A 26,750-nucleotide genomic window follows, 5' to 3' on the forward strand; every position below is an offset into this window, starting at 1 on the left:
AGAGACACCTACTTAAATAAGATTTAGTTAGAGCAAGTGTTAGGAATGAAAACAGAATTGAAGAATTTGTACCGAGACTTCCTCCACTCTTTGAGAAGCCTAACATAACTAGCAGAGTCAAAGATAGACTAAGAATATGCGGTAAATTTTCATTATTACAAAATAAGTTAAAAGGTAAGGTGCCCCAATACTCCATACTAGGACCAGTGGGGGAGGGAGGGCTAGGGTGAAGTAAGCAGTGAGGTGGCAAAATTATTTAATCTTGTAACACATTATTGTCTCTGTGCTAGTCTTAAATTATAGTGATGCAAATTACTAGAGGTAAGGCGGGGGGAGAGGTGAACTGCCATACAAAGGGCAAGACTGAAGACCCAGTCTTGTTTAGCAAGAAGAAACAACAAATAAGGGGACTATGACAGGTATATAAAGTAATTAATGTTTAAAGAAGTAAATGGGAGTGCCAATTTACCTCTCCCATAGAGCAAAGAAAAAAGGGACATAGAAAGGCAGTCAAAGGAGGGAAATATTTAAAAGACTCAGGGTACGTCTATACTACCGGCCGGATCAGATGTGATAAATAGACTCCCGAGCGCTCTCCCATTTACTCCTGTACTCCACCGCAGTGAGAGGTGCAGGCGGAGTCGACGGGGGAGCGTCAGCAGTCGACTCACTGCAGTGAAGACACCATGGTGAGTAGAGCTATGTTATTCACGTAGCTGAAGTTGATTAACTTATATCAATCCCTCCTGCCCCCAGTGTAGACCAGACCTAAGGCCTGATCTACACTAAACAGTTAGGTCAACGCAAGATAGATGGACATAAGCTACCTATGGAAGAAGTATCTTCATTCACTTAAATTTGGCTCCCACCGAGGTAAGTGCCTCTCTAAGCCAATTTAGTAACAACACCTCCCCAAGCAGCATACCATCACAATCAGTCAATGTATTAGGTCAACGCAGCATCTGTGTAGATGTTGCATTGCATACATCTACTGTTACTGCCTTTCAGGAGCCTCCCCACAACGCCCCACACTGACGACACAATCTATGCATGCACTCCTAATGAGGACACTCATCGCTGATACAAGGAGCCAAGTGTACACACAAGCAATTTAATAACTGTGGTGGTTGTTGACAGATGTAAGTTAGGTCGACAATTTTGTAGCATAGACATGGCCTGATAAAAACAAAACTAAGTGCATAATATATTAGGCTACTGAATTCATTATCACAATGTAACGAGGCCGCAGATACCTAGATACAGATGAGATCATCAGTGTAGACTGGTATTAATCTTCAAGCTTCAAGACAGAAAATAAACTAATAACTGACAAGTTACGCAAACTTCTTCCTAATATGTGCACTGTAAGGTTTCCAAACACCTTCATCAGGCTCTGGCCATTGTTGGAGCCAATATAATTAATTAGATGGACCTTTGAGCTGATCAATATTGCAATGCCAACATGCCATATAAGTCAATAGATATGTAAACTTTGAAAAAGGTATTTAAGTTCTCTTCCTCAGTTACATCTATAATGGAAGGTTTCAGAGTAACAGCCGTGTTAGTCTGTATTCGCAAAAAGAAAAGGAGTACTTGTGGCACCTTAGAGACTAACCAATTTATTTGAGCATAAGCTTTCGTGAGCTACAGCTCACTTCATCGGATGCATAAATTGGTAAGTCTCTAAGGTGCCACAAGTACTCCTTTTCTTTTATCTATAATGGAAGTGTGCTGCAACCTTAACTATGGAGAGAATACGTCTCCGTAAACCTGACCTTCAAGCAAAAAGGTATAATCATGGTATTTACAAGATTTAGTACTACAAACTACCCTCATTGCTCCAGCCACTGTCAATTATAAAGCACATTAAAAAAAGCCAACCCACCCAAACACCACTATTTCTCTAAACTTAATTACCTCTTACAAACTCTAATCACCCTTTAATCAAAACAATTGAGTCATGTGCACTTGAGATAATATATTATAGTATCTCAATTGCATTAGGCAGAGCATAGTAAAGGCATGATTTCCCATTCTGAGAAAACAGCTAACAAGTGCAACAGTTCAAACACTTCGATAAATCATTCTCATCTGAAACGTAATGGAGGCTATTTGATGATCGTTTTGAAATATGTGCTCAAATTGCTAGGTTATGAAACTTGCTAGCATTGCCCAGAAAGCTTCCCAGGAGATAGCGAACTGTGCGGGGGAAGAATGGGACACACGACCAAAGTTCTGTAAGATATGAAAGCTCGTTACTCTTTTACAAAAGTTTTCCTGCGGGACGGGATGGTGTGTGTGTACTGTAAGTCCCTAACAGAATATTGCTATTTGAACTAATACTTGACCTTCTGCACGTTACCAAGTTTGTTCATTCACAAAAAGATAAAGGATACAGCATTAAAGATATTTATAACATGTTTAAACTAGCTATAAAATATTGATAGACAAAGTGTGTACAGTGGCAATGGCATGTTCTGCCAATATAATGAAAATTTAGATAGTAAGAGGCTTCACTACAGCACATTGCTATTAAGTCTTTTCCAAGTAGCGGGGCGACAGCTAGATTTTATTTGAAAGTTAATCAGTTTTACAATAAAAAAAGTAAGTGTGAAAACCTGTTCTATTTTATATTAATTTTGCAGAAATGCAATGTACTTTTAGTGTTCCACACTACAGAATAACGAGCCTTTGCCTAGGAAGGCATCTCCCCACAGATCTTGACAAAGAGGCCTCCAAAGCATGCACCTCAACAGTTCGCTGGAAAAAAAAAAAGAGTTGAGTCAGAGTATTATTTTCAGAAAGTTCCCTTTAGGTGTTTTGATTAAGTTCTCTCTTACCATATGTATCATTAAGCTTCATACCTAGCATGTTAAAGTTGGCAAAGGAACAAAGGTAGTACATGCCCTTTAGACAGACAACATGCCACTTATTTGACTTGGCAAAACTGGTCTCTAAATCTTAATTTAAAAGCAGCAGACAAAAAGCTACACGACCATCCAAACTTTACATATTTTAAACATGTCATTCTATGTGCCTTCAAATCAAAGGAGAATTTTAAACTACTACAAGACCTTTAATAGACCCACCTGCCCAAATCCAAAGGAGAAGAGGGAAAAAAAAGGAGAAACAACCACACCACAAAGAGTTGTCACTTTTGAAATACCTAACTGTTCAAAAATGCTTCACACTTCCACTGTTTACAAACAAGAAACTGTTATTAATGTTACCTTTCAATATTTAAAATGACTTTGAAAGCCATCAGCGATGCTGTTTTACTGTGTATTTGTTCTATTACTAGAAGTTACAAGAATACTGACAGACATCAAGACATTTATTAGATAATATGGAGCCAGACATCATTTGCAGAACTATAAATCTTTACATGAGGGATGTAAAGGGTGTCAAAGGCTCCTCTTACTTGGATACATGATAGCAGGCACCTCATGGACATAAGCTGCTCAGATCAGGGCCATCCTTACCCATACGCAAAGCATGCAGCTGCACAGGGCACCAAGAAATTTGGGGCACCAAATTTCCTGGTGCCCTGCACAGCTACATGCTGCTCCAGCCCCCGCCACTGCTCTGACCCAGTCCCGCCTCTTCCCACCCCTGCTCTGCCCCAGCCCCGCCCCCACTCCCCTGAAGATTGCAGCCAGGCCCAACCCTGCACTCATGGCATGGTAAGTGGAGTGACCCGGCCACAGCCTGCTCCACTCCCCTGGCTCCCAGCCACGCTGCCAGCGAGTGCCAAGGGGCGGATCCCTCCTCCCCCCAAGCCTGGGAGCCAGGGGAGCAGAGCAGCCTGTGGCCCCAGGCCTCCAAAGGTGGGGGCTGTGTGGGGCCCCAGGCCTCGGCGGGGGAGGGGGGCTGGCAACTTCCTGCAGGAAGTGGAGTAACCCAGCCCCAGCCTGCTCCACTCCCCTGGCATGGCTGGGAGCCAGGGGAGAGGAGCAGAGCAGGCTGGGGCCGGGTCACGCCACTTCCTGCAGGAAGTGGCCAGCCCCCCACCCCGCCTGCGGAGGCCTGGGGCCCCACACAGCCCCCCTGCAGGGGGGGAGGGGGAGGAGAAAGACTGCGTAGGCACCAAAATAGCTAGGGACAGCCCTGGCTCAGATTATTGGAACTGGCTATCTGAAGTGACTTACTCATAAAGGATCCTATAAGGGCCTGTTTGCATGGCCCTAGGCCTCAAGGTCTTGTAGCTCAGTGGTTCTCAACTAGGGGTATGCAGAAGTGTTCCAGGGGGTACATCAACTCATCTAGTTGCCTAGTTTTACAACAGACTACATAAAAAGCACTAACGATGTCAGTACGAACTAAAATTTCACACACACTTACTTTGAGGCCATAAGGGACCATTATGATATTCTAGGGAGTCAGATTATACTAACACTGATATAGGACTTGACCAAGCAATTCCTGCATCAACAAGTAACTCAGTATACAGTCCACCATATCCTAGTAAGTTGTTCCAGTGGTTAAATTACCCTCACTAAAAATTTTGCATCTTGTTTCTAGTCTAAATTTGTCTAGCTTCAGGTTCCAGCCATTGGATGTTATGCCCTTGTCTGCTAAATTAAAAGCCTTCATCCCCATGTAGATGTTTATAGGCAGTAATCAAGTCATCACTTGTCTACCTTTTCACCCTCTCTTGGGCAAATAGATTAAACAAAAATATCAGTCTCTTGCATTGAGACAGGTATTCCAGACCTCGAGTCATTCCTTTAGTTCTTTTCTGAACCTTTTCCAATTTCTCAAAATCCTTTTTTGAAGTAGTACCAGAACTGGCTACAGTAGCCATCTCAATAATGCAAAATACCAATGGCATTAAACAACATTTTCTGGGGTGCCAGATAAGGCAATGTCCAAATTTTGGCAAGCCAAAGGGCTCTTCAGGTGTGTGCTCTCTCGTGAAACCAAGTCAATTCTTTGCCTACTTGGCAGGGATTGAGAATTTATGGCATGCATGCCAAAGATGGCACAATGGGTGATTTTTGAATGGTGTGCAGACTGTTAGTCCAATCAAGTGCACAGCTGGGGATGCACTTCAGTTCGTTTCTCCTCTTTTCACCATCATGCCAGGTATACATAAAGTCAGTTTATCTGAATTTCAACTGACCGAAAACCTTGGTTATCCGAATGAGCAGTGTGTCCCCGATGCTCATTGGGGTAATCAGGATTTACGATCCTGAAAGTGGAAGGAGGGAGGGAGGGAGATTGCTGCAGGCGGCAGGAGCCTCCTTAGTACTCCTTGAGGAAAGGAAGGAGGAAGAGGAGGAGAATGGGGGAAGTTGGGAAAGACGCCAAGGAGCAGGTGTGATTCCCCTCAGAACCCATCCCACCCCTGCCTCCTGCTACCTGTGCCCAGCTCATATTCATGAGGTGCCTACCCAGCACCTGGGGACCCTGCTGTAAGGATGGCCCAGATACCTGGCTCCAGCTCCAACCAAGGATGGCCTTGCCAATCAGCTTGGGCTGCATGCTGGGGTCCAGGCAGCTCCAGTCCCCGCCAGTCTTGGCTGCAGCATCCCCATGCTGACCTGCTTCTGTGCCCTCCCTCCCCTGCAGGATACTCTGCGGCTGGGGAGGGAAAGGTGCCACCTAGCAGGGAATCACAGGGGCTGGAGCTGCCCATGAGGGCCTTCCGTTTGGCCCACTGGGCATCAGCTGTTCCATCCTACTCTCTGCTGCCCCCTCCTCCCTGCTATCCAGCTTCAGCTCACCCTGAGATCTCAGCAACTCTGGTCCCTTTCCTTCTCCAGCTGCAGGGCATCCTCTGAGCTGGCAGGTGCTGGGGTGTGTGTCTCAAAAGCAGATCAGTACAGGGATGTTACAGCCAGGACCAGTAGGGCAGTGCATGGGTCAGAGCTGTCAGGAGCCCCAGAGCGGAGCTCAAGCCAGCTAGTGATGCTGCCCTTACAGCAGAGCCCCCAGAGGGAAGCAGGATGGGAACAGCTGAAGCCCAACAGGCCCAATGTAAGACTTGCAATTGAAGAACACTGTCATGTACAGTGGTATCACAACCTCCCTGCTTCTACTTGACATTTCCCCCTGCCTACACCTCCAAGGACTGGATTTGATCTCAGCCACCACACCACACTACGAGCTCAAGTTGAGTTGGTTATCCACCATAAACTCCGAACTGTGTCTCTGCTTTTCAAAGCAGTACCCATCCTATAAGCAAAGTCTATATTCTCAATTCCTAGATGCATGACCTACACACACGACAGCCAATATAACACATCAGTTTTGCCTGCAATCTGAATGCATCATCATATATTAGCACAAAACTTTCAGATAGTAAAGCTAAGTCATCTTTTTTCTAAGGCCACTTAGTTGCACCTCATGGTGTGTGGACTAATTATCCACGTCAGTGGCATTCTATAAAGTGCCAAACTAATTATACAGAAGAATCAATCGGTTGACTTCACAAACAAATAAATCCAGTGACTCAGTTGGAAATTTGTAAACAGATTTAGTGACCTTAATCTGATATGAAGTAGGTAAGGCGTGTTCAGAAAGGTTTTCCCTTGCATATCCTACAAAGGAACATAGTGTATGCTCTCACTCAGCATAGTGTATGCTCTCAGTCTGAAGTTTTGGCTTTAAGTCCATTTTTTACTGAAAAATCCTGAGAATCTCTTCATTTGAGTTGTTCAAATACAATACTATTCTTTTTTGGGGCACAATTCCTTATGCTAGTTAAATTATTTGCGTAGAAGGCGTTAGGCAGCATATACAAACCTGAAGGTCAGGCTTTCCGTTTGCCTTATCAGAGAGCTGGAGTATTAACATAGTAATGTCATGAGCCCTTGAAGCAATGAAAAAAAAAACACAAGAGCACTGAAAGCCAAGAATTAGGGAGCTTGCACAAAGTCCTCTGAAGCTGATCCGAGTATTGGTTTCAGGAAGCAGGTTTGTAATAAGTCAACAAAATCTTTGCAGTTCAGGATATTTCAGGCACTCAATCTAAAAAGCAGTACATGGGTGTATATATTTCTCCTTAATTAAAGGTTACAAAAAGTCCTATATAACCTAGCTGTCACAGGAGGCTCAAACATGGCTCTGCCTATCTGAAAGGCAAAAAAGTTTACGCCTAAATAAGCTTGGGATGGAGAGACCATTTTTAGTTTATAGGGTTTTTTTAAAGTTGAAGTCTAAAACATAAGATGTTTTATATTATTGTGTATATTTTACATTTTTCAGATACTAAATTTTGCTGCACTTAAAAATGTGCAAGTAATCTAATATGCATGTTTGAAATTGCAGAGATATGTAATTACCATGTTCACCTGTGCCAATGCCTAGTGGATGATTTCACAACTGTGCCTGAAAAACTTATTATTTATTGGCCAGTTTACAGTAGGCTTCCTTAAAACTTGATAAAGCCTGCATCTTTGTGAGAGTCCTGAAATGTTACACTTTTCTTTGCAACAAAGCATGATGAAAGTATATAATATCAAGTTTCACCTTGATTATGGAGATGGAAATTCAGTTTAAAATATGAAATTTGGAATTCACAGAGTAAGACCAAAAACAAATTAATATATTGGTTTTTGTGAGCTTTATGTTAGGTAGTTCTCACCCTGAAACATCTGTAGCGCTTTCGTTTAACCATTTTTATGGCATTTTTGTCTATTTTCAGAAGGCAGTCATAAGGTCTAGCTTTCTAACTGTGTACAATACACAATACAGTGCTGCTAAAAGAGTGATCATGCATAAACAGTATCTGTTATGCATTCAAAACATACACAGGTTGCATAGATTTATAGGTTTCTGACATTTGCTTTAAATGGTTACCTCCCTCCCTGAAATTCTTCAGAAGATACTACACACTGACTAATTTAGCACCTGGAGTCTTAGCAAGTTGCTACATGATTAAAAGACTAGTAGAGACCAAGACTGTTTCTAACAGGATTTGGTCAGCACCAAAACATTTTCAAGCCAAAGTCTACTCCAAACTAAGCATGTTTTGGGCATGCTGTCTTTAATCTTGGCCCTAGCCAAGACTGTGTGTAATACAACTCCACCCCAATATAACGCAGTCCTTGGGAGTCCCAAAAAAAAAAATCATCTTACTGCGTTATAGGTGAAACCGCGTTATATTGAACTTGCTTTGGCCTCGAGCATTTCCGTTATTAATAGTCAGCAAATCATTTTTGTTAGCACTAACATGGAGTATGCAGTACCCCCCCCCGCTCCTTGTCCCCCGACTACCCCTTCCAGAGACCCCCCCCCGCCCCTAACTACTCCTCTCAAGACCCCACCCACTATCTAAGCCCCCCTGCTCCTTCCTTGTCCCCTGACTGCCCCCTCCAGAGACACCCCCGTCCCTAATCACCCCCAGGACCCTACCCAACCCCCCTCTTCCCTGTCCCCTGACCACCACCCCCACCCCCCCAAGACCCTCTGCCCCTTATCCAAGCCCTCGGCCCCAGCCCAGCACCCTTAGCATGCTGCTCAGAGCGGTGTGTTGGAGCCAGTCACACTGATCCGCCAGAGCATGCAGCCCCACCCCCGAGAGCGCTGCTTTACCGCTTTATATCCGAATTCGTATTATATCGGGTCACGTTACATCAGGGTAGAGGTGTATAGTTAAAAACCCAGTTCAGAGTCAAATTGTTCCTTATTAACTCGTGTGGTATCACAGCACGCAGCCCCTTTTCTGCAAGACATCTACTTCTAAGCATCTAAGTCTCACTGCAGTCAGACTCTGAAGGATCCAAGAATTCATCACATGAATCTTTTGGCCTACGAAAAAAGTCAACCTCTGCAGACAATATACAGTATAAGCAGAGCCCCTCACAAACTGAGGTTTCTATAACAAGAGACATATAGCATTTCAATTATTTACAACTGACACTGCAGTCTGTTCAGAACAGATGTACAAAGAGAATTTCCAGAAGTACTGCAAAATACAATACTTTACATTAACATACATAAGCCAAACTTCAGTTTACTTCTGATGAATAACAATCAGAAGTTATCAGCCACCTACAGGTTTCGATAACTTCAAGAAAAGGTCATGGAGTCACTAAGCTGAAGTGAAATCTGGAAGTTATTTTAGTTACTACAGCAATCAACAAAAATATAGGGCTATATAAATATTTAAATTTCTCCGGTACGTTTATTCTCCCTTTAGGTCCAAATCAGTGTCACAAGGATGACCTATTGGAACCCTCTTAAGTCTTCCCACCCCCCGCACACAGATGGCTAGAAATTCAGCTACTTACAGAGAAAATGGGTAGGGTGAACCCCACTGCATAGAGGACAGTGGATGTGACGGTACTGTCATGGAATGGATACTTGATGCTGTCATCATTACAGAAAAAGCCTCTCTGATATGGCTTTATTTTGGCCAAGTTTAGAACACCGAGGGGTAAGCCAGCTGTTGGGGGAAGGGAAAAAAGACACAGATGGTTAAATTAAAATTCACTTTATCAGGCATGGAGAAAGCTTCAGAACAACATGCAAAACTTAAATTTCCCTTGAGTCAGTGCAGGATATTAATATCATGCAATGCACACACTTGCCCAACCCTTGCTATAGCCAACGTAAAGGCTGCCTCTTAGTTAGAGACAACAACTGCAGAAATTGGAGGGAGGTAAAGAAGTTCAAAGTCTTGTTTTTTTTTTAATTGATGAAAACATTGCCAGGCACTGAGCCAAGTTCTAGCCTATGAAACTGATGTTCCACTCAACTCCAATTTTAGTTAACAAGAATACTGGAGGGCAGAATATGGCCCCATTATTCTTTTTTAAAATGGCATTGACCTTTCATTGAATGAACAGTGTGTAGAACATTTAAATATCTCATTAAAAATTTGAGTTCTGAAGTCAAAAGGAAGGAGAACCTTTCAAACTTCTTTTTGGAGAAGGGAAAAGTAAGCAGGGACCAAGTCTCATGAAAAAAACCAACAGTTCTGAAATGGGAAGAGGAGAGGAATTTCAAAGACACCGTCAGGAAACTGGACATCCTGAATGGAATAAGCTAGTTTATCATTTTTTTTGAAATATTGTGACAAAAAACTTGCTTGCCTCATTTTATATGATTATTGTAGGCTTTAAATAGGACATGCAGAAAGTGAATAGGTTATGGCTCTTTATATTTAGAACTCTTCCAGTAGTAATCTCATCAATTTAATAATATATCATTTCTAAAAGGTAGCTGTGAGCCCAATAGCCAAATATTCATAATCTTTTTATGTGAAGAGAATATTTACATTAATCCCCTTACCATCGGGACTTTCAGGGCTGGCTTAACAGACAGCTTGTTTACAAAAATAGATTTCTACTGAAAGATTCACAATCTCTCTGCAGTATCTACAAGTCTGGATACAACTTTTACATAGAGCAGAACAGAAAGAGCAAAGGACATGCCTCTACTGGCTAAAGAGCCATTTGAATCAGTGATAACGACCTACTCCAGTAGTGTTCCTGAACATTAGCTGCGCTCACGGACACAAATTTGTAGAGATATTAATTCCCATTAAAGATTCATATCAATAGTTGTTTTTTCTTAACCTGTGTCCATTCCTTAATGCCTAAATTTGATTTTCTTCCACCCTCTTCAATTAATAAATTTGTAAAGTTTCAAGGAATCCTGTCAAAAGCTCTCCACTCCGAAATGTCAGACTGAATAATTCAGAGATCGAAGATGGAGGTGGGCAAAAGCTACACACTGGAATAGAAATCTCTACAAATAAGAGTCTCAAAAGGTCCAAATCCAAACCAGCCCTGCAGCTTTGGTTCCGCATCACAGCCAAAACCAGATGGGACCGATGTTTTAGTACAGAAAAGACCCAAATCTTGTGAAGGCAGCTCACCAGAGTTCAGCACCTTCAGACTTTAAGTCTAATCCTGATTCACCCCATATCCTAGCCTAAACCTATTTCAGATCCAAAGCACCACCTCATTGATTCATCTCTGAATGACATCTCTCCTCAAGTTAAACAGTGCATTTCTTTCAAAAGCCTTTACACAGGACTTTTAAAGCACAGAGGGACTCAGAACTCCTTTCTCAGCTAAGAAGTCCAGTCTTCCATATTTTTGTTTATGTAGCAGCAAAAGGAAATTCAACACTTGCCAATAAGTAAAATACTTTAACTTAGAATGGGTTCAAAATCTTAGCCCTAGAGAACTTATAATTCAAAATATTGAAGAGGACAGTGCATTGAACAAAGTCAAAGAGGCATGTGCCCATTACCACCACCAAGCAGAAAAGGCCCAATTTTTTTTTAAAATGATTTTGAAGGAGAAGAAACAGGATAAAAAGACAACGCTAAGGCACAGATTAATAAGTAGGAGCAGAGGAATAGTCAGACAAATGGCACAGAAAGGCTGTGATATTCAGAGGCTTTTGCAACCTGAAATAGGGGAAAATAATTCAGTGTGGTGGGAGAGGAGTACAACCTTGACATCAATGTTTGTGAATTCATGCAACAGACCCCAAATTCCAGTTCATTTGACTTTCACAACACTTCAGAGAGTGTCTTTGTTTTTGAAAACCCACATCTGCCTGGATTCATTCATTAAGATTGTTTGTGGTGAGCATATACATAGATATCTGTATAAATATAGTTTAAGGTATCTACCAAACTTTTTTTAAGTTTCTATTTGTTTTCTACAAACTAATTTCTTGATTTTCTCTATTATCTCCGCATTGTGCGATTCATATAATTAAAACAGCTCTCACCGAACTCATTTTTTCCAGATTCTAAAGCAGCTAACATTCTATTCAATAATCCACTAGTCACCTTATCAATATACAAATATAATTGGTATTCCCCATGTTAAGTTGCCTGTTAGGCACTCATCTCTTTGTGGTCCCTTTCATCCTCAAGACGGCTCCAGTTTCAAAGTTTTGATCTAGAGTTCTCAGTGTGTTGTAGTTCTCTTCCAGACACCTTCAACTTTCAGAGACAAGCCCCCTTCCTTTCTGTATCCTTGTAGAGCCCCTCAACTAGCAGAATTACAAAATGGTACGCACGACAGACTTCTGATCACAGCAAGTGTTTACAAATAGATTAGATTTGGAAGGATTAGATTTTTATCTGTGTCTGTGAGCATCAATTTCGTCACACACACACACACACCCACCCACCCACCCACACCCCCCCCCTACCTATTTCTATAGATAAAAAAAATTTACAGCTAGGCAGAGTAAGAAAAATGATGCTTGAGAATTTAGAGTTTGATTTCTGGATATTTACTATATTTATTTTGGAATGTGATATTGACAATTTGTGTTTTGATGGTTATAATCTCAACATCTGTCATTAAATAAATTGTCTGACCCCCACATTGTCCCAAATTTTTGCAACTAAACATTTCCAAAGTGCATGATAAAATAAAAAAATGCATAAGAACAAACATGGATAGTATCCATGTAAATTACTGTATTTTAAAAATCGATTTCAGCCAAGCCTATTTATTAGTTATATCCAGACAACTAGAGAGCTTCCTTAACAGAAATACAAAGTTTCAAGTCTCCTTCTATAGGAAATGCTGAGAAAGGGGCATCAGGTCTGGCCTTGAAGAACTGGAATAGGAGGCGAGTCAGCCAGATTTTGTTCATCTCCTGCCCCATCTCCAGCTATTTCAAGCCCCCTCAAGTCTAGTCCAAATCACAGGGGACCCTAATTCCAATAGAGGTCAACTTTGATAACAGCTTAGTTATTAAATACCCAGTTCTATCTTTAGAAAATTTTAGATCACAAAAAGCAGTGGAGCATACACCCAGTAAGATGGCATCTGCTAAAATAAGCCTCTTTTGCTGCTACAAGAAAAGCCTGTCTTTTCTCCTCCTCTTATTCTTTATATAGTGATGTATTACTTGTATTCCAGCAGCACCAAGAGTAAACTAAGTACTGCACACACCTGCAGACGCAGATGTACTCTTCAGGGCAGAAACTACCAGTTTATCCAACCTCTGTTTCCCTCCAGCCAGGAAAAACAGTCAATAGACAAATAATGTTCATTCAGAAAAAAAGAAGAGTTAATCAATTCCTAATAAAGCCCACTAAGGCATCCCCAACCAGAGTGGGCTCAGATTAGGGTTGCCAACTCTCCAGGATTGTCCTGGAGTCTCCAGGAATTAAAGATTTATCTTGAATTGAAGATGACATGTGATGAAGCCTCCAGGAATATGTCCAACCAAAACTGGAAACCCTAGGTCAGATGCATGCCGCCCACACTACACTGGCACTGTGACAATGCTCCATATTTCAGTCATATGTAGCCCCTTGGGCTACATGAGAATTAGAAGTTTCTTTGAAAAGTCTTTACTCCACGTACAGCTGCCATCTTCAAGTTTCCTGGCTGTGCAACATGAGTATCTTGTACTACCCATCTAAAACAAAAGCAATAAGCTGCAGCTGTCTCTTATTGCAGCCCAGCATTATATACCTTCTGTTAACTGATCGTTCTTCCTTATTTTAGAGAGATTATGACAGAATATAAAGTTAAATACAGGCACTAACTTTGTTCAACATAGTTTCAATAAGATAAGCCAAAGTGATTATTACTGTAGTAGCAGTTACGTAATGGACCCTGAACTGGGGGTAAAGGACAAAGGCATTACTGTACTGTTCTAAGAACACTCACAGTTCAGGATAAGAAAAAAAAAGTTCTCCTCACTTTATTTAAAAACAAAACTACGAGTTACTCTTTTGGTTTGGTGACACTTGTATCTTTGAAGAGGCATCATCAAGAACTTAATCTCAGATTTTAAGTCTAATTTCCTTACTCATGTTGCCAATATTAAAATTGACTATGTTAAGAGTCTACTTTACTTCTAATTATGCTGTTACTTACCCTTCTCTCTCCCCTTTCCTCAGTTTGAGTAGTCAGAAAACTATTGTAGCTCTTTCAGTCTTAGCCATCACTGATTTCACTTCTTGGTTCTCACATACTAGACACGCTATAGTATTTGGCTTGCAAACATTGTAGGGGAATGTTCTGGACACACACACACACTTTGTGTAACTGAACCCAAAACAAAAGTAGTTTTAGGCACACAAGTTTCACATCTGGGCCGCAGTCATATACTCATGTGCACTTGTTTTATTCCCAAAAATAAAGTTATGCATATGCACACTACTCACAGCACCACAGCATAAAGTTAAACACATAAGTATGTTCCTGAAACTCTTACTCTTCTTGTCTAACAGAAAAAAGAAATTGGCTGTAACCAAAAATGGCATAGGCCCCCCAAATTTAAGAAGAAACTAAAACAGTTTATTTTAACTTCAAAACTGAAAACTTTGTAGGGACCTAATGAAATACTGTAAGTTAACAAAACTTGGGAATGGGGAACCTGAATATGAGAAGTCAAACAGAGTAATATTTGGCAGGCTCTGGGGTGGGGTGTAGAAGGGGACTCTGGGCTGGAACATGGGGTTGGGGTGCAAGGGGTGTTAGGGCTCCAGCTGGGGGTGAAGGGTTTGAGGTGTAGGAGGGTGCTAGGATCGAGGGGTCAGAGGGCAGGAGGGGGATCAGGGCTGGGGCACGTGGTTGGGGCGTGGGAGGGGATGCAAGCTCTGGGCAGTGCTTTCCTCAGACAGCTCCTGGAAGCAGCAGCATATCCCCCCCTCTGGCTCCTATGCAGAGGCGCAGCCAGGCAGCTCTGCATGCTGTCCTGTCTGCAAGCACCATCCCCACATCTCCCACTGGCTGTGGTTCCTGGCCCGTGGAGCTGCGAAGCTGACACTTGGGGTGGGGACAGTGCGCAGAGCCCCCTGGCTGTGCCTATGCCTAGGAGCCAGAGAGTGGACAGGCCGCTGCTTCCAGGAGTCGTGCAGAGCCAAGGGAGGCAGGGAGCCTGCCTTAGCCCCGCTGCAACGCCGACCGGACTTAACAGCCCAGTCAGTGGTGCTTCCACTCTGACCGTGTTCTGGTTGAAAACTGGACACCTGGCAATCCTACCTTTGTGCAATGTGGAGAAAGGCAGCTAGTGACCGGAGGGTGAGGCTGGAAGCCAGCCTCTCTTTGACACTATCTCCTAAACCCCATGACTCACCCTTTGCTCCCCTCCAAGCTAGCCAGCAGAAGAGACAACAGAGATCAGGTCCAGGAAAAAGCTCTCTGAACTAGCTTCTTATACCACAAGACTATTAACTCTGGAAGATAGTCTGAGAGTCTCTGGGAAGTCATTCTGACACTGAAGTGAATATGGGGCTTCACCAAAGGGATACCCAGAATATAGTTTTACTAACTATAGTGATTTGCCATTTAGGATTAAAATCTGCTTTTACTCAGAAATGTGTTATAGCTGGCTGAAATGCTATAGTATTCCCCATAGACAAGAACTTTATTTGATAGGAAATAGCATTAGGCTCCACCAGTGTTCAAAACTAGAGCTGAACTGAAAGGAGGAAACCCTTTCCACAAAAAACTTGTGTTTTTGAGGAAGTTTCATCCTGAAATGCAAGGACATCAAAAGTGGAAATGTTCACATTTCAAGAAAGATTTCACTGCAGAAAAACTAAATTTTACGGTTTTCCAGCTGCCCTCGGGGTTTTGTCAATTTCACTTGTGCTTTCAGGCCAGCTGCTAGAGACCTCAGCTACTCTGCCCCTCACTTCTCAGGAGCTGGGGGAAGCAGAGCCAGAGCACCCCGCTGTGTTTCAACAAAAGTTTAGTGGAACCTATACAAGATTCCCTGAAACATTTCGTTCTACCAAATCAGCATTTTCCAACAAAACTTAGTTTTACTGGAGGATTTCCAATCAGCTCGTTTCACAACCCCTTCATTATGCTTACAAATTTGAAGGTTTCTTTTGTAATTAGATTTTAATACATAAGATATAACGTTCTTCTATTTCAAGAGCATTTTTGTTGCTCAATAAATGGGGAAAGTTCCAATTCTTTAAGAGCATCATGTGGGTGGGGGGGGGGGGCCACACACCCAGTGACAGGTTTTTTTTTTCCTAGTTTATTATTTGCAACTAAGTATAGACTTTAAAAACTGTCTTTGATGCATCTTTCCTCAAAACCAGGAGGATATACTATATCTATACATAGTTATCAAGCACTTATATAGATTACCCTACCTTTATTCCAATTCTTAGCTTTTGTGTTGCTATGTAAAAAAATGCATTATTCATCATTTTCTATTTAAAAAAGAGGATTAATTTTTTTTACTTGTGATTTGTCTCTAGCTCTATTTGGGAGGGAATTAAAATGCACAAAAAACAGCATTTTAAAAGTTGGTTGTTTTCTTTTGATTAGTTAAATAAGGCTACCTTAAGTCTGCTGGATACGTAAGAAAAAAAGGCATCAAAAAGTTTATCAAAACATGTTTATCATTTATTAACCAATACAAGTATTATCAGCAAGTCAGGAATTGGATTGTTTGTCACCCTCTCAAAGTCTTAGAATTAGTAGATCTCATCCTCTCACACCTATATTTTATTCACAGACAGGATGAGGAAACTTTCCAGTTTTTCAACTTTAATGAATGAATCATTGACTAAACTAGCTAAACAAACTGAAATGAAGAAAATATTCTCTCTGCACTTGCAAAAAGGCTAATACTGTAAAAAAAAAAATTTTTTTTTTTAAAAAAGCTGTTTTAGCACTTCAACAAACTCTAGTTCCAGGTCCTTAGCCAGTGGCTTCCAGAAGTTTATTGGTCTTAATTTCTTTTTTAAAAAGTTGGCAGTAAACATATACAAATTAAAAAGTTCAAAAAAATTAAGCAAAGTGATTAATAGATTAGAGTAAGTTTTGGCCTTAACAGAGGTTGCCATAATTTCAAACAGGTTGATGTATTAAAAATCCTAACATTGATTTTTATCCAGTCTGTGTAATATAAGTGGATTGCCAATTTGTCAAATCCACACCCATATCTTCCTTCAGCTTGTCTTTAAATGTAGTCAGAACTTGTTTGACAAACTAAAAATGCCACACATGCTAATTCCTAGAGTTATGCTGGAGTGCTGGTATTCTTGCTTCGCAAAAATCATGTCACTATCACTCAGGCAGGTCACACCGCTTCACACAAGGTGTCTCCAACAGAATGCTATTCATTAGCAAAGCTTAGGGCTTTTACAGGTCACATTCTTAATTCCTAGAATTATACTGTGACCTATCCCAGCACTCAGCTAACATTCCATCACAGACTGTATAACCATAAAAAGAACAGGAGTACTCGTGGCACCTTAGAGCCTAACAAATTTGAGCATAAGCTTTTGTGGGCTACAGCCCACTTTATCGGATGCATGCAGTGGAAAATACAGTAGGAAGATTTTATACACACAGAACATGAAACAATGGGTGTTACCATGCACACTATAATGAGAGTGATCAGTTAAGGTGAGCTATTACCAGCAGGTGAGAAAAACACCTTTTACAGTGATAATCAAGATGGGCCATTTCCAGCAGTTGACAAGAACGTGTGAGGAACAGTGGGGGGGGAATAAACATGGGGAAATAGTTTTACTTTGTGTAATGACACATTCACTCCTAGTCTTTATTCAAGCCTACGTTAATGGTGTCCAGTGTGCAAATTAATTCCAATTCAGCAGTCTCTCGTTGGAGTCTGTTTTTGAAGTTTTTTTTGTTGTAATATTGAGACTTTTAGGTCTGTAATCAAGTGACCAGAGAGACCGAAGTGTTCTCCGACTGGTTTTTGAACATTATAATTCTTGACATCTGATTTGTGTCCATTTATTCTTTTACGTAGAGACTGTCCGGTTTGGCCAATGTACATGGCAGAGGGGCATTGCTGGCACATAATGGCATATAGGTTCTCAGGATTCAAGCTACAGGGGAAATGGAGTTTTTCCTACAAATTATGCAAATATGTAAGTGTTGTACAAACATTCCTATAAGATAATGAAAGGATGGATTCTGTGGGAAGAGAGTGCCCAGGACTATTAAAAATTCAATTTGGCAAACAGTGGGAGTTTTGCAACAGCTAATCAGAATCCTATGGCCAGCAAAGAAACTAAGTCAAGCCAGATTCACATTGCTGAGGAAAGTCAGTGGGCGGCTGCCACCAAGAAAGGTGCTGCGACTATTCACTTCAGGGAAGACCACCTCAAAAACACCACACAGTTGGAGGAGTAGAGGTAGCAGAGCCCACTTCCCTGCTCCCCCTTACCCAGAGCAGCCAGGAGGCTGGCACAAAGCATAGACCAATAGAGAGAGAGGACAGACATAACTGCTTGGAGGTTCTGTAATGACTGGAAGAGAGAAGAGACAGAAAGCTCCTTGAAACAGAAGGGGGAGAGAGGTGCTTACAATTTGTGAAAACACCTAGTAGCTAAACAGAGGCAGATACAGAAGGTGGAGATCAATGCACCCTCTCTATTCCCAGCAGCCAGGAGTGAGCAAAGGGAGAAAAAACTGGGCTGCTTGCCAGAAGGCTGCCCCTGGACCTCACTGGCAGGTTCCCTTTACCTTGTCTTTCATATTTATACCTGGCTAGTAGATCTTTCCTGCCCTGACTGTAAGTGCCTAAGATTCTTAGCTGAAGCATTTTTTAATACTATCATGTTTATATCAACCTAATGGTTCTGATACTGTAATTTTAAAAAGCCTTCTGGCAAACAGAGAGGGTACACATTTGATTAAAACTATACTAACTATAATATAACTGAGCTAACATTTCTTCCTGTTCCTTTTGTACTGTTTGCAACTTTTTTTTATTTGTGAGAACATGCTAATAACTTGCTCGGTGGCTGCGGAGGAATAAGATTAAGAAGAGTAAGAACCACAATGCTCTTTAATAGCCACCCCGCTGGCCCAGCCTGGTGTGATACTGATGGCACCTCAAAGAGGAAGTCATTTACTGTGCCATTCCTGCTGGATAAGGATGGCTGTGGCTGCTCAGGAGTGCAGAAGTGAGAAGGGGAAAAGGATTTGTCCTCTGGCTTGGAGGAGCCTGTACATAGACATTCTTGGGGCTGGGGGTGCGAAGGGGGGGGTGGATTTCTGTTTAAATCATTTATTGTAAGGACTCATTTATCATCTCACTGCCAATTAAGGTTAATAAATGAGAATCTCATATCTCATAGAGCTATCTACATTACCCAACCCACTTAAAAATGAATTACACATAACATCTTTGAAGTGCCTTATAAACATGAGCTAAATCTTAACCACCCCTGTTTTAAGTATGCAAACAAGCACAATTTGGAGTTTTACAGACAGAGAAAACAGAAGCAGTGACAGGTCAGCGGCCTGATTTTCAGAGTTGCTGAGTACCTGTAAATACTACTGACCTCCACCTGTACATTCTGCTGCAAATATTCAGCACATACATTAGAGTAATTGATTTTACCACAGAAGTACAGGTAGGAATATACAGTGAATTTGAATCTGGCTGCACTAGCGTGATCACTTCAAAATTTAAAAAAATTATTAAAAAGGAAATCAACCTTGTCATTTCAGATTTTGTAGCTGTCCAGCCCACTCATATCTAGCCGTCCCTATTTCCAAAAAGGAAACAGGCTGTCAAACAGGTGGAAAAATTCTGCAGCTACAATCAGATTTTCTGTTTAAAAGTCTGTGTAAAATTAACCTAGTGATTCAGGTTTTCATCAAAGCTTGTCAGGTTAGATGGTTTGACCATTTCCCCACCCCAAGCTAGTATACATTAGACTGCAACTGCTGAAAGTAATTTCAAGTCAATGACCATGAACTTTGTACACATGACTGATTTTTAACTATGGAAAGATGCAAAGGTTCTCCTTTCCTGAGCAGCTTAGTAAGACTGTAACACAGCAGTGTTCTACTTAAACAAACAAGGTTCTTAACAGATCCAGGTTATATGATGGCAGTGTTAGAGAAACTCCAGGTTTTCCATAACACACTACACAGTCCCTAAGACCATGCCATTTTTCCATACTGTATCACAATAGCATGCATCAGAATATGAATAAGAGAACTATTTTAATAATCAGGGCCAGGCCTTCTCTTGGCAAACTGGAGTTTTCATAACTTATAACTGTTTCCAGAGCACACCAGTAGTGTCTTTAAACTGTCATTATTCTACTGTTTGAAAATAAATGTGCATTAAAATGCAGTTTAAGTAATTAAACATAGTATGTGTTCTTGAAAAAACTATTTCTACTTTTGAATCCGGACAAGTTTGTTCAGAGTTAGTTTAAAAGTAATAAGCCTTTTATGTAACACTGTTCCATTTGAGTACACAAAATGATTCTACGATATGTTCAGATACATCTCTTATCTAACTTTTCTCAGCTTGTATCTGTATGAGTAAGAAGAAAGCGAGGTGATCTAGGGAAGTAAGTGCTTAGATACCACAATATTTCGTGTGTGTAGAGGTATTATCTGCCCTGTTGAAGATTATAATAGAACCATTAGCTATATACAGATCAACAACTGCCTTGCCATATATTTTAAGTGTCTGTAATTAAGAACTTTCCCTTTGGGAAGAAAGTTCCATTTCCAAAGCTGATGTGACAACAGATCGAATAAGAGGTGACGGAGTCCTGAGTCTGAATGAAATTCTGATTTTAATACAGGTCACAGAAAGACCTGTAAAGGTGAAAACAAATAATGTGTGTATTGGGGAGGATGGAAGGAGAAGAAGTGGACTACTGGCTATTTTGTGGGTGCTTCTGTATATGTAAGAAGTCTGAAAGATTAATTTTAACTAGAAAAAGGAAAAAAAATCAGGTCTTTTTTTATACGATTCTGTGGTAACTGGGGAACCTCATGAAATGATATCACAGGAGGCTGAAAGCTAAGCCAAAGAGAAAAAAGGGAAACATTTTTACTCAGCCTGCCTAAAACACTTTAAATTAATATCCATTTGATCCCAGTACCTGCTGTCACTTGGTAGAAAGGATGTCAGTTAAAGAGCTGACATTAAAATCTTACAGCTTAACTGGAGGGGTACAGTGAATGTTGGAGGCCCACAGAACAGCTTCAAGAAAAACTACAAAAGAACAAACCTTTGCTGATTTTTCTATGTCAAGAAGAAGACTATCTATATGATAAAGCAGCACAAGGGGCACAAAACTTAATTTTTCTACATCTTTTGTAGGTCACTTTTAAAAGTATCTTGATTTCAAAGGCTAAATCTCTCCAATGACTTACACAGCTCAAAAGTTTAATATTTAAAAAAAATTAAATGCAAGTGACAGCATTTAACTAGTTTTCAGATAAATATTAATTAGAGAAGTTAACCAGAGTGGAACCCAAGCAATGGTAATAAAGCAATTCAGCATTCAGGTTGGAAAGCAGTTATAATCAAATGGTGAGCTCATTCCCTGTCATCCTGGAAGAATGGCTAGGTCTCCCATGAGTAAGTCTGCAGTAGGAGGAAACAGCATAGCCACAATGAAAAGGGGCCAATTTCTGCACTAGGACTGCATAAGTGTTTCTGAAGTGATACCTGCGCACAGTTACTTACACACACACACCCCTATCACTTAGAACATATGCAGACACTGGGAGTATAAGCACGCCCCAAATCCTTAAGGGGTTTTCCTGCTTTAGATCATTAACTGTCAAAAGTTAGACCAAAAAGAAGAAGATGATAGACAGACAGAATAATAAAAGCTAGCTCAAAGAGCCAGCCTTCACCGCCCTAAAAAAGGGCACGAAAGTAATATCCCATAGGGCAGGGGTAAGCAAACTTTTTGGCCACATCTGGATATGGAAATTGTATGGCAGACCATGAATGCTCACAAAATTGGGGGTTGGCTGCAGGAGGGTGTGAGGGCTCTGGCTGGGAGTGTGAGCTCTGGGGTGGAGCTAGGGATGAGGGCTCTGAGACACAAGAGGGTCCTCCAGGCTGGGACTGAGGGGTTCAGAAAGCAGGAGGGGGATCAGGGCTGGGGCAGGGGGTCGGGGCACGGGAGGGCGTCAGTGCACAGGCTCCACGCAACACTTACCTCAAGCAGCTCCTGGAAGCAGTGGCATGTCCCTCCTCTGGCTCCTATGCAAAGGTGTGGCCCGGCAGCTCTGTGCACTGCCCCCGGAGCTCCCATTGGCCATGGCTCCCGGCCAATGAGAGCTATGAGGGCAGCGCTTGCGGTGGGGGCAGCATGCAGAGCCCCCTGGCTTCCCCTAAGAGTAGGAGCCGGAGGGGAGACATGCTGCTGCTTCCAGGAGTCATGCAGAGCCATAGCATGCAGGGAGTGGGGCAAGCCCCTGACCTCGCTCCCTGGCAGGATTAAAACATTTACAGGGCCAGATGCAGTCCCCAGGCCGTAGTTTGCCCACCCCTGCTATAGGGGGTTACTATATCCTCTTATTACAATTTACAAACATCTCCCCCCGTTCAGGATCTTTGCAGTTATGTTTTGGTTTTATGCTGCAAGTTTATTCTGTGGTTAGAACTGCAGCCACACATCAGTTAATACATAGTAGTTGCAATGCTGTGGTCATGTAACAATGTATCCCAAGAAGCTAAAGTATATTTTACGGGAGTCCGGTTTCTCTCCCACAGCACCACTGTGATATCTTCATGTTAATCTCACATGGCTCAGTCTTGCTCCCTCTGAAGTCAAGCAGGACATTTGCCATTGATGTCAGCAGGAGTAGGACAAGTGATGGTGAAAAAGTTTACATTAGGGTTTCTGTGCTTCACGACAGGCTCTAAATAGACTGTACAGAATTGGCAAAACTGGGAGTTCTCTTTTAATCTTACACTAACGCCTGACATCCAGACAATTACTGTTTAAAAGTCTACTGAAGTCAGTATTTTCCACTGACTTCAACAGGCTTTGGATGAGGCCCAAACTTACTTTATTGAAGCAGACTCCCAGCAAAGAGGAGGAAGTCCCCCCCCCTTTTAAAAAAAAATGGACAATTAAAAGCAGGTTGGATGGAGCACTCAAGACCATATGGAAGGGAACAAACCACACTGGCAGACCAAGAGGATGGACTGCTTGTACTTATGGGTCTTTACCATCTCTGACTTCTATAAGTAGAGTCTAGAATTCTAACATACCCTGCTAATTGATTACTTTTTATTGAGGTTTTTGTGAACTTAACAATCCTTTGTGGCTAGTAGGGAATTTTCAGACTTTTGTAGCTATATATTGTGTTCTTCCAGTCACACACTTTTGATAGCTGGCTTCACATATTTGGTCCCGCTGAACTAAACCTGAAGATATTCTTCCCACCTCCACCCATAAGTGCTGCCAGCAGTCATGTGCTTGGGGGGCTGGGGGAGGACAGCGAAAACCCTCCATGTTGTTTGCCCAATGTAAAGGGTCTCCTTAGTCAGCTGCTCCATAACTGATTGTGTAAGAGAACCTCTTTTACTTTCCTTTGACTATCTCATTTGATCTCCATCCTTCCCCTCCCCCCTGCAACCACCTAATATAGGTACAGATGTTTACTGATCAATTGAACTGTTCACTTGCATCTTCATACATTGTGCCAGGGACAGAATGATAAAACTTTAAAATTTAATCCATCAGGAGCCACGGGGAATATGGAGAACTACCCTAAAATATAGGTAATGCAGAGAAAAAAGTTTTCCCTGCAGGTAAACAAGTATAGCAAATACACTGAATACAGTTTGAACTGCAGCTACTAAAACCCAGTTGCTTCCATCTAAAACATAAGAGCCAGACCAGTGGCTTAAGACAATGGCTACTAACTAGTAAATGCTAGATTAAGACTAACTCTGGATTTTTGCTTCCTAATATGGCAGAAGTGATAGCTTCTGCGTTGGGTGGATCACGTGACATTATACAAAATGAACGGAGTTTTTTGGGTGCTGTTCTTGGCAGTAAAAACATTCTGGGATTAGGAAAAACAAAAACAGGGTTAGGAAAAAGCCTTGCTGTTTTGGTCAGACACCTGTACTCTCAGAAGATCTTGGAAGAGAATGCTTCTCTCACGTGCGCTGTAGCTAATTTGAAGACCCTTTCAGCTGACTCTGAAGGGTCAACAACAATTTGTATTCTAGAAGTTTAACATCCACATGATGAGAAAGTAGGAAGTGGTATCAACAGTATGTCTGTGAGTCACAAGAAGTCAATGTAGAGGTGGCAAGGCTGGTGAACTACAGTATTCAGGAACTGCAAAACCACACAGAAATAGGCATTGTTTGATCAGCACTGACACCTCAACTGTCATTTAAGCTTTGCCTTCATTGAGGCTATATCTACAATACATGGCAGCTGCATGTAGGGCATGTGTAGTTACATGCCACAACTGTGTCCACACTGCAGCATGTAGCTCAGGGGTGGGCAAACTACAGCCCGCAAGCCGGATTCGGCCCGCCAGCCGTTTTAATCTGGCCCTCAAACTCCTGCTGGGGAGCAGGGTCTGAGGCTTGCTGTGCTCCAGCCAGGAAGCAGGGTCGGGGGCCACTCCACGCAGCTCCCGGAAGAAGCTGCATGGCCCCCCTCTAGCACCTGTGCATAGGGGCAGCCAGGGGGCTCTGCTTTGCATGCTGCTCCTGCCCCAAGCGCTGCCCCCATGGCTCCCATTGGCCAGGATCCACGGCCAATGGGAGCTGCAGGGGCGGTGCCTGGGCACAGGGCAGTGTGCAGAGTGTAGGAGGTGGAGAAGGGACATGCCACTGCTTCTGGGAGCCGCTTGAGATAAGCGCTGCCCAGAATCTCTACCCCGAGCCTCCTCCTGCACCCCAACCCCCTGCCCCAGCCCTGATCCCTTTCCCACCCTCCAAACCCTTCGATCCCAGCCCAGAGCACCCTCCTGCATCCCAAACCCCTCACCCTCACCCCCAGCCCCACCCCTCACACACCCCTGCACCCCATACCTCCACCCCAAAGCCCCCCCTGCACCCTAAACTCCTCATTTCTTGCCACACCCCAAAGCCTGCACCCCCAACCAGACTCCTCACCCCCTCCCACACCCCAACCCCAATTTTGTGAGCATTCATGGCCCGTCATACAATTTCTATTCCCAGATGTGGCCCTCGGGCCAAAAAGTTTGCACACCCCTGGTGTAGCTACACATCAGTGAAATACTTCAGTGGTGAGGGAGGAAACAGAGCGGGGCAGGAAACAAAAAAAACAAAAACAAAAATAGAGCAGCAGCTTGCTGCTACTGGAGCCTCTCTCTACAGCAGGGAAGGGCTCCAGCAGCAGGGAGCTGCTGGAGCCTTTCCCTGCAACCTCCCCATTTCCAGACCCTCCCCCCGCACTGGGGGAGTCTTTTTCTGCAGAAGGGAAAGGCTCCAGCAGCACAGGATCAGCAGGACACTATGCTGCTAAAAATAGCAGTGTGGACAGAAAGCAATGCTTGGGATAGTAGAAAGTGTCTAGGGCAGGGGTGAGGCCCGAGGGCCACAATGGGGTGGCAAAACTGTATAGAGGACCAGGTAGGGAAGGCTGTGCCTCCCCAAACAGCCTGGCCCCCCACCTCCTGCCCCCTGGCTGCCCCCCTCAGAACCCTTGCCCCATCCAACCCCCCCCTGCTCCTTGTCCCCTCACCACCCCCTCCTGGGACCCCCAGCCCCTATCCACCCCCCCTGGATCCCACGCCCTATCCAACCCCCCTGCTCCCCACCCCCTGACAGGCCCCCCGGGACCCTATGCCTATCTACCACCCCCCACAGAACCTCTGCCCCATCCAACTGCCCCCTGCCTGCCCCCCCGGGACCCCCCACCTCTTATCCAACCCCCTGGCCCCAACCGCCTTACCATGCCGTTCAGAACAGCATGTCTGACAGCCACGCCGCCCGGCCAGAGCCAGACACGCTGCCACTCTGCTCGGCAGGAGCGTACAACCCTGCCGCCCAGAGTGCTGCCCATGCAGCGGCATAGCTGCGGGGGAGGGGCCAGGGGCCAGCCTCCCCAGCCGGGAACTCAAGGAGCTGGCAGGAGGGGCCCGTGGGCCATAGTTTCCCACCTCTGCCCCACCCAGAGTGGAAGAGAGATACTGGTCCACATTTGTTCCATACAAATTATAACACAATGCTCTATGTGATCCAATACTCTTCTGCAAGTTTCATAATTCCATCACTTTTAATATCTTAAAAATGAAACTGATTTAAATCTAACAAAAAGTCAGCACTCTCTTACCTTATCTGAAGTATTTACTAAATTTAAACACAAAAGCATAGTCAGTCATGTTCTCTTTGGAAGACAAGAGCTTTCTCCCCCCCCCCACGTTAATCAATAGTGACTAACTGATATTTGTATGTTATTGCTTCAGCCACACTGCACCAGCTTTATGAGAGGTGGATAAGATGATCTGCGCTATAAAAGAAACTCATCTTTTTCCATGTACACAACACAACTCAAGAAAAGTTATTTACAAAGGTTGAGGATTACCTATTGTTTAAGGAGGAAGTAAAATATCTAGTTAGATTTCAGAGTAGCAGCTATGTTAGTACTTTTTGGGAATACAGACGCCTTTTCTTTTTATCTAGTTAGAAGAGTATACATCTAACAGCGTCACAGGTGTTTCATCAACAATGTTAAGACATCAGTAGTGTCAATTCGTCATCAACAGGAAGAAGAAAAAAATTCTATTTCCTCATAGCTTACAGCTTTATTGTACTTACAGCCAGGGATTTCTACCCCACAACTGTGAAGTCAATAGTTTATTATGTATGGGTTAAGTAACAGATTAAGGGCTTTGATTTTTTTGGTTGTTCAAACTGCTGAATTTGTTCACCTTCCTCAGTAAGAAGTCAGCACATCTTGTAGGCAAATGTCATGTTTTTTTTACCTGTGGGCCCAGAGTGCAAACAACTACGGTCTTCAAGGAAGACATGAGTCAGGAAATAAGGAGCCCTGTAATTAATACAAGTTTGTCTAATTAGAAAATCAGTTTCTA

The 26,750-nt window shown here is 42.8% G+C and overlaps 1 protein-coding gene across 2 annotated transcripts in view; it reads right to left on the reverse strand.

Moving 5' to 3' along the window:
* Window positions 1–26,750, reverse strand: part of PLPP1 (phospholipid phosphatase 1) — a 133,955-nt gene that overhangs the window by 102,308 nt on the left and 4,897 nt on the right. Inside the window, exon 2 of one of the 2 annotated variants that reach the window (XM_074952557.1) lies at window positions 9,237–9,391. The exons of the other annotated variant lie outside the window; for it this stretch is intronic. Coding sequence (XP_074808658.1) covers window positions 9,237–9,391 — 155 coding nt within the window. The remainder of the gene's footprint in view (window positions 1–9,236; window positions 9,392–26,750) is intronic. 2 annotated transcript variants of the gene reach the window in all.

This window comes from Natator depressus, chromosome 5 (assembly GCF_965152275.1).
Source record: "Natator depressus isolate rNatDep1 chromosome 5, rNatDep2.hap1, whole genome shotgun sequence".
Taxonomy (NCBI): Eukaryota; Metazoa; Chordata; order Testudines; family Cheloniidae; genus Natator; species Natator depressus.